The sequence below is a fragment of the Coturnix japonica genome, chromosome 1, assembly GCF_054131305.1.
Source record: "Coturnix japonica strain WE chromosome 1, WE-NBRP24, whole genome shotgun sequence".
Taxonomy (NCBI): Eukaryota; Metazoa; Chordata; class Aves; order Galliformes; family Phasianidae; genus Coturnix; species Coturnix japonica.
Window position 1 is genome coordinate 40,457,417 of NC_140663.1, and position 8,923 is coordinate 40,466,339.

Here is an 8,923-nt window from a genome sequence, read left to right on the forward strand (position 1 = left end):
AAACTAATGAAAACAAAAAGATTTTGGAATCAAATAGCATTCAAATTCTTATGCTGGAAGTTCTTACAATCACTAAAAGCAAGGTCTGCAGCTATTTTCAATTGGATGTTTAATTTTTGCAAATCACATATCAATACCATGAAGAAGACAAAAATGAACAGTTAAGAATGTGACAATAAATCTAAACCACATGTTAAAACTAATACCACATTGCATACCAGTAAGTCTTTTCCAGACACCCTTGGGACCCCCTTCGTGTGACCTGCTGCATAGCAAGTCATGAATAGACCATTATAAGGCATCGCATCAGATCCACCAGGCAGTTTCTCAAAGGCATTTACAGATCCAGGACAGAAAGCGACCAGAATTGCCACAGAGATTGCAGAAATATTTCTGTAAATTAGTAAGCTGGTTTACAGTAGAATGAGAGGCACATGCAGGAGTGCAACTGCACACCCAGTTGGCATTCTCACTTAGAGAAACACCGTTCTGGCAGAAATTAAAGAAAAAATAAATAAAAGGGATGGGGAAGGTGGATTAAATATGCTCACCAGCGATTTACCAAAGGCAAAAGTTAAATGAGTTTCTAAAGGACAGTTGATTTAGACATGCTCTACCCCCAGAAAAAGCAGGCATAGCACGGCGTGCTGTGGGTGCTCATCCATGGGACACCTGCACCTGTAGGCACACCTGCAAAACAGGGTCTTGAGACAGACCTGTCTGACCAATGCAGCCACATGATGCCAATATAAACATAACCCACAGGTGGACACCCTGCAAACATGGGATATTTAGTGATCTTATACTGCAGATAGAGTTGCTTTGGGATTTAAGACACAAAGGAATGACAGGCCTGAAGTTTTCCTTCCATCAGGATACACAGCAAATAAAAGATATATCTAGAGTTAACTTCAGGCCCATGTGCAATCTGTGCTGCTGACATGGCCCCAGGAGGAACTAAAACAGGCCTACCTCTCTTGCTGAGCAATGAATAGTTTTAATTTAACCAGCCTCCCTCATTCCTTGTTTTATACTACAATTTTCACAACTCAGCATTGATTTCAACCTGGCTTGAAGGAGGCAAGAAACATGAGAATCTACTCAGATTTAGTAATTATACATTTGAATCTTACAGCAATAAAAATTAGAAAATCTAGCTATGAAGTTGGAATGAAAATAAGTCAACTAGATTTATTTTTTATTTTATTTTATGCAGTACTGGAGAACCAAATACTGAGCTCATAACTATAAAAAGGAAAGCAAACATTCGACAAAGCCTGATTACAGTGGTTTTATTTGAAAGTTCTCAGAAAGCAAACATCTCGCACCAGCTGCAAAGGAAAAGCACAACCAAGAGAAAGGCTTGAGCTGCACACAGTAATGCATGGATCTCAAAGAGCAACAAACCACCACCTGCTTCAGAACTCAGATTTGATCAGATTTTGAAGTCACACGCAGCACCCTACCTGTAAAGCAATGTAACTGATGGTGGGGAATTACTAATAACTAAAGATACTTTCAAATGATGTATGTTATACAGCATCATCCAGAAGTGACACAGCCAATTATCTGGCTTAAGTTTCAGCAGGGGTGCAGTAGTGCAGGCACATCAAGACTTGACATTTATGTCAACAAACAACACTATATATATTAGTATGGAGATACCTCATGATATTCCCACCAGTGATATTACAATCATGATAACAGAATTGTTCCATTGTAGCCAATCTTTGGAAAGAATCAATCATCTCATTGCTTATTTCTGTGCTGTAGTTAACTAAAATAGTGACAAGATTTCAGTCTGCACTTCCAGAATATTTATTCACCTCGGGGACAGTATAAATATGCATAAAAAACTCACAAATGCATGACATGTATAACATACAGCAATAAATTACGCAATGTCTGATCATACTGATTGTAATACAACCCTGAGAACTAAGAAACAAACAGATGCACAGATGGAAGGCAATTAGAATTTTGAACAGCACAGTGAGAAGTTCTCTTATCGCTTATCACAACAGACATATGAGCTTTTGACTCATCATATACTTCATTCAGTGTAAGAAAGGGCACTCTGCTCCCTTTAATGCTGTAATAGGAGTAATTAACCTTGCACTGTATTTGTATGCTAAGCTTGAAACATTCACAAGCTCAGTAATCAGCCTACATTAACACAAAATAGCTTCAACAGCCAGTGAAGTCAGCGTGCACTTCTAAAAGTTAATATTTGACAACACTGTAAATCCAAAGATGTAACATAGGATAGAAGCAAGAAAAACACCTTACTCTGCTGGCTAAACATAGCATACAGCACATTAGAAAAATTGATAGGACTTGTAAGTGGCAACTTTAGGTACATAGACCAAACAAAACCTGACACATTTGATATTTCATGCGGAGAAGGAGGTTCCCAAAACACATTATACCTAAGACATGCGAGGTGAAAAGGAAGCACAGGTGAGTTTTCAGAAGTCATTAAATATTTATAAATGAGGAATGTTAAGCTTGTATCTTATTGCTTTTCATTTTAATCATTCATGTCTACGACAGCAGGAAGGATTGCTTGTCATCATTTAGATAAACAATCAAATGTCAAATAAATATGGTCTAATTTTCACTTTTTTTATTTAAATAAGAACCTATTTTTAGCCAATGTGACTTTTGAGTATTTACACAGAACAGCTGCTATTTAGGAGCGGCACCCAAAGGAATGCCCAGCAACTTTGTGGGTCAGAGACAAGCAGACACAAGGTTCACAACTCCAGCCCCACAAATCAGTGCACAGTACCTCAGAGGAGCCCTCATTGTTCACATCCACAGCATTTCCTGGAGCGGCAGATGAATCGGAATCCGAGCTCTGAGACCCAACTCTGCCCGGAGTCTGAAAGAGAAAAGGAGGGGCAAAATGAATGTCTGCAGCCTGTATTTAATACAGCATGGTATGTAACCTTTACAAAGGCCTCTCTGCGAAAACACAGATCTTCCTTCCACAAGTGTAAGGAAAGTAACGAGCTCACAAATTAATTAGGTAATTTTCAGTGCAACACTTAACTAAAACTTTTACCCAAGTCTCTCAAAGCACTCAAAGTATCAAACAACAAGCAGACACCATATGCAAAGGGCAGGATTTTAAATAGATTCCTCTTAGGAACACTCAAAACAAAGATTTAAACTCAAGCCTGCCCTTATATCACTGTTATATCGCTGTACTTTTAAATTAGCTCTTTCCATCCAAGAGAAAAACATCAGAAATTACAATCTAAACATTATCAGCAGCGATGGCTGCTGCTTTTACTCACCACTGTAACTCCACTGCCTGACCAATGGCAGAAGAGTTACCATTCTCAAAGCAAACACCAGCAAATAAATTATCTCAGTACTGATATGCAATCTTAGTTTCTACAAAGAATAAAAAGTTCATTATCTAATTCCATGAGGACAACTGAAAGTGGGATGAAATAACACAACTTCAGCCCAGCCAGAAATACTCCTAGCGTCATACAGGGATTTCTGATCTAATACAGGAGGGATTGAAGATAAAGAAGTTTAAACATATAGATGGAAATTTACAGATGGGGGGTGAGGGAGGGCTTTGAAAACCAAGTGCTCTTCCCCTGCCATGTTTGTGTAATTAAAAAGGTCAAATTTACTGATTAAGGACTGATGCCCAACCAGATGCAGATTTTAGAGCAGCTCCACAGATGAAACAAGGGGAAGCGAGTAAGCGTGTCAGAAAGAAGCTATTGGGAGCTGGTGACCGCAAGCGTAAGAGGGGAACATCTCTCCCCATTTCAGTCTTTTCTGGGTCATCAGCAGGAGGCTGGGCTGCATTTGTGAGCCTGTTTTGTGCGAGAACAAAGAGTCCAAAGGTAATAGGTTGACTGCTGGACTGGGTGATCTTAGAGGTCTTTTCCAACCTTGGTGATTCTATGATGCATATACACATATCTACATAAGGAAACGTGTAATAAGGTGTTAAAAGTTTTCTTCCACAAAGGAGCTGGAATTTCAAGATGTAAGAAGCAATTTTATTGATAGGAATTTTTCTAAAAGCTTTAGAAATCTAAGGATGACAAAAAGGATTTGTATGACAGCTAGCTAGGGAGGCCCTTCTGTTCCCAAGAAGGCTAAAAAATGGAATCTGTTCTAATATCTACATTCACAAGCAGAAACAGGATGCTTCGAAGTGAAGAATGTGTCAGCTTTAACAGACAACACGCTTCTTCAGTAACAACCTGCAGCCAGCAGATGCCTTTGGCTCCACTCTTCATTTCCAAAATCTGAAGAAATCAGTCTGGGAATAATTGATGCCCATCCTCGGAGACTTTCAAGGCAAGGCTGGATAAGGCCCTGAGCTGTGGTGTCCCTGTTTATTGCAGGGGAGTTGGACTAGATGGTTCTCAGAGGTCCCTTCCAACTCTAAGGATTCTATGACAATCCTAAGGGAGAAACCAAACAGGAGCTGACAGCCTGGGCAGTGACAGCAGCAGATGGCCAGACAGCCCACTGAACTGAGCAGAGCACACCTCCACTTCAGCCATACCTGTCAGCTGCACAGTGAGCGAATCACTTCTTCCCAAAACCAAGAAAGTTCTGTGACTGCTAAGACAGAAGAACATTTCTTCACATTACATTATAACATCTCACACAGCGCTATGGTGTGCTGTTAATCAGCTATCGTGTGGCAGAACTGTTTCACAATGAAATCTGCACGTTGAGTTCTGCTGGTTTAGCACTACAAATTGGAGATCACTACAAGCTTCAGGAGGAAAGCTGTTATAGTAAAGCACAGGATTATTGTTAACATGGCTGACTGAAGTACTTGCTTTACGAAACACTTCAGACATGCCATAATAACACTAAATTGCACCACATGGCACGTCTTACTACAAGAAACGTGCAACAAAGAAATTATCAAACAGATCCTGGTAAAATCCTTTTAGGGATTTAAAAAAGAATGTGCTTCCTTCAAAGAAGAAAGTATAGTTCAACATAGATGCAGAAGGTACAACAGGTGGCATCTTCCAGGGAGCATAGATGAGGAAGAAGGGTGGGAAGGAAAAAGGCCTTTAAGTACCTGTCAGGAGAAACTCACCTAATGGTCTACTTGCAAAGTGATACAATCTATCAGAAAGAACAGAATACACATTTGGGAGGACGTTATTTTAGAGCAAGACCATCAGTGCAACTAACTTCTCACTTCTTCTAAAGTTGCACAGTAATTGAAACATCCTTCACCAGACAAAGAACGGGGAGATTGAGACGCCGGGACTTCTTTTCTTTCCCTGAGCGTCCCATGATCAAGTATATTCACAGATACTTAAGTGAGGCTCCCACACCACTGCTATGCCACATTCCATTAAAAAATAAATCACAACCCACTGAACAGCGTAACAAACGGGCTCGCCTGGTGAACTCGGGGAAGGTTCAAAGTGATGCTCTTTGTTTCCAGTTACCTTTATTATTCTTGACTGAATAAAGCCCTGGGCGATGAGGGGGAGCAGAAGAATGATGTATGAATCACACAGCAAGAGTAGCTCTTCACACAGGATTCTGTATTTGTACTCTAACACAACTAATATTTGACTCTAAAGCTATACATAGAGCTGATAAAAAATTAGTTTCTCAGCCATGGTATTAGCTTTCTAATTATCTGAATTACATTTGTTTATTTAGCTGAGAAGCGTATATTTCTACTTACAGCACTACAGCTGTGGAAATATCATGCTAAACCGCATCATGTTGGTGTAGTTTTCTCAATACTTCAAGTTAATATAAAGAAACATCATTAACAAGAGAAAGCGCAATGACTGCAGCTTGTTTTCTGAAAAGGAACACAAAATTATGTAATGAATGAGTTGAGCTAATGCATTAAAGTGACACGGTATAAATATGGATCACTCCCATGTTGTTTCTGCACAGTCATTTATCTGTCTGTACCTACACTCCATTCACTTGTGACGCTCTTTTCAATGGTTTTAAATTCAGAATAAATTAAGTCTTTGAAAAAGACTTTAAGCCTTGAGAATGCCTTAAAAAAATATGGGTTTACATAGTTTTCCCAGTGCAGTGTTGAAATACGACAACACCACCTTCTCAAGGCCTCCATACAAAACTTTCAACTCTGGAAACACTGTAAATCTAATTGAGCGCACATGACAAGGCCGTCACTTAGCAGTAATTAACAGGTATGCCCAAAACAGAGCATGCTGGGGTACAGAACAGTGGTAGTGTTTACTTCTTTAGAAGCGTGACAGCTATTTTACAACTCCATTAAATGAAAGGACTCGGTGTTCACAGGGCACGAAGCCTCCCCTCAGTGCCTGCCACCAGTTCTGCACGAGCACCCGAGCGAGCACGCTGCCTAGCCAGCCCTGTAATCATAGGCATAAAGAAGAAAATTATAGGTACAGCACAAGATGCAGCACATCCCAGACAAGTAAATATCTTCATTCCAGAGCACGGAGCAAAAAGAGTGGCAAATCATAGAATCACCCAGGCTGGAAAAGACCTTGAAGATCATCAAGTCCAACCACAGCCTAACCAGAACCCTAACTCTAAAAACCCTATACTAAATCATATCCCTCAGTACCACATCCAAATGGCTCTTAAACACAACCAGGGATGGCGATTCAACCTCCTCCCTGGGGAGCCTATTCCAGTACCTAACTACCCTTTCTGTAAAGAAGTTCTTCCTAATATCCAACCTAGTGGTCCTAAATGGACCACTCCAACTACAAAAATGCCTGCAAAGCCCAAGTGTGCACTTGGAACCAAAGGGCCTTCAAGGACTGGATGTAATACAGGCCTCTTTTGGCATAAACTGCCTTTTTTCCAGGCCAGCACAATGATCGATGCGTGAAACTGAGAAGTGGCAATAAACCTGTTAAGTGCAAACTTATAGAACAGATGGATCTTTGAGATGTTGCATTGAAAACATAAGTACAATTCAGGAACAGCTTGCAAGGAAAGGACCCAAAAGGAGGTCTCAGTTCAAGACAGCATGGAAACACCAACTTCAAACGCTGAGTGATGCTCTGTAGTAAGGAGCGCATAATCCTTTCTGTTTTAAAAACATGCTATGCAAAGTTACTGAGAGTATTCTTTTAAAAGCAAAAATTACAGCTGTGCAGGAAACAAGAGGGTCATCAGGAACAGGAAGGGTATTAAAAGAAACATCGGATGTTTTACAACTTCAGGAACCAGAAATTCAAAAGACTACAAACAGCATCTTTGCAGTTAATGCCTTCCTCCTTCCCAGCCCAGAGCCAGCCCTCCAGACCAACAGAAGTGCCATGAAATGTAGGAGTTCACCTGTTGCCTATCATCAGCAAACAATAAACTAAACATATGTATGAGAAACCGTGTTCGGTTTGGTTCTTATTTTGTTGATCGTTTTCAAACCAGTCACACTTATGATGCACAACAAAAGTTCCAAAAGGAGGACTGTTGTCACTCAACTCACTGCCTTGGTGATAAGAAACTCTGATTATTTTTCATGCTGCCCCTAGTTGTAATACTTACTTTCTTTACGAGCAGATTTGGCAGCAGCAGCCAAAGGCTCACTTTTAGCACCAAGGAGCATCAGAAGTCACTGCCACGCTTTGCCAATGACACAGTGTAAGTCAAAAGATACAAATGTGGCTACGCTCACAGTCACTGCTTTAACTTTTGGGGGTACTATGCTTTTTGTGAGGGGAACCTCTTAAAAGCAGAGTTATTCACACCACTCAAAATGCACACACAGATTTTACTGTTCCCCTATTTACTTCTGAGCACCCTGGTTAGCAATGAGCTCTGCTGGTTTCCTGATTTCAGAAAGAAGTGAGGAACAGCTACTTGTCTGCAGCTCACAGTGAAAGCGGCTGCTCAGAATGAACAAAAACTTCTGTGCGACCTCAGGTTTCTCACACACATGGCTGAGCCTCCCCAGGGCTGTTTCTTGAAGGCCTGTGACTCCTCAGAGCAGCCAGCACCCAGCTAAACGCCGGCCACGTTCAATGTGGGCAGCGCCTTAGTCCCCCAGCTCTCAGCTCTCCTCCCACCACGTTCCTTCCCTCGGAAGCACGAAGCTCGGAGCACCACGCGCATCCCCCACCCACGTTCTCGCAAACGCCCGGCCCTCTCGGCCGCGGGCAGCGAGATGCCGCAGCCCGGCTTCCCACCCGGCCGGGCCCTCAGGAAAAGCCGGTTCCGACCAGACGAGAAGCGGCCGGCGTTACGAGCCGTTCGCCCCCGGAGCGCCGCGATGGAGGCGCGCCCCCCGGCTCCGAGCTCAGCTCTGCGGCGGGCGGGGACCCCTCCGCCCCCAAGGAGGGCGCGTCCCCCGGCTCCGCACGCCCGCCGCCCCCAGCCGGGCCCACCCCGTGGCGGCGGGACTCGGGGCCGCCCCCGCGGCCTACTCCGTGCCCGCGGCGGGGCCGGGCAGCGCCGCAGCTGGGGCCGTTGCCTCCCGCCCCGCCGCCGAGCCCGGCCGGCACCAGGAAGCGGGGGAGCCGCCCCGCCGCAGCGCAGCGCAGCGCAACGCGCCGCCTTACCCGCTGCAGGATCCGCCTGAACATGGTGGCGGAGCCGGCTGCCGCCGGGCGGTCGCGGCCACGCCGAGAGGAAACCGCGGGGCCCCGCGTTGCGCCGCCCCCGCCCCGCAGGAGCCCGGCGCGGCCCGCTCGCCCCGTGACAGCCGCGGCGGCCGGGAGGCGGGGCAGCCGCCGGGGCGGGACCGCGCCGCGCCGGGCAGCGCCCGCCCCGCCTCAGGGAGGGCCGGCCGGGGGGAAGGAGCCCTCCGAACCTCGGCTGCTACTTCGTGGTTATGGAGTTTGATTCCGCAAGTCGCCACAGAGCTCCTGCACCACCCGCTCTGCGCCGTGGCGGCTGTTGGAAGTGCCGAGGAGTTCACTTGAATAGTTAACTGGAAGCTAAA

The 8,923-nt window shown here is 44.3% G+C and overlaps 1 protein-coding gene across 7 annotated transcripts in view; it reads right to left on the reverse strand.

Annotated features, from left to right (window-relative positions):
• The window catches only part of EEA1 (early endosome antigen 1), a 59,667-nt gene extending 51,041 nt beyond the window's left edge, over positions 1 to 8,626 (reverse strand). For all 7 annotated transcript variants that reach the window (XM_085538504.1, XM_085538497.1, XM_085538510.1 and 4 more), the window contains exons 1-2: positions 8,541 to 8,626; positions 2,792 to 2,884 (exon numbers count right to left, since the gene is read on the reverse strand). In XM_085538504.1, coding sequence (XP_085394630.1) covers positions 2,792 to 2,884; positions 8,541 to 8,564 — 117 coding nt within the window. In that variant the 5' untranslated portion in view covers positions 8,565 to 8,626. The remainder of the gene's footprint in view (positions 1 to 2,791; positions 2,885 to 8,540) is intronic.
• Between the last annotated feature and the right edge of the window lie 297 nt (positions 8,627 to 8,923).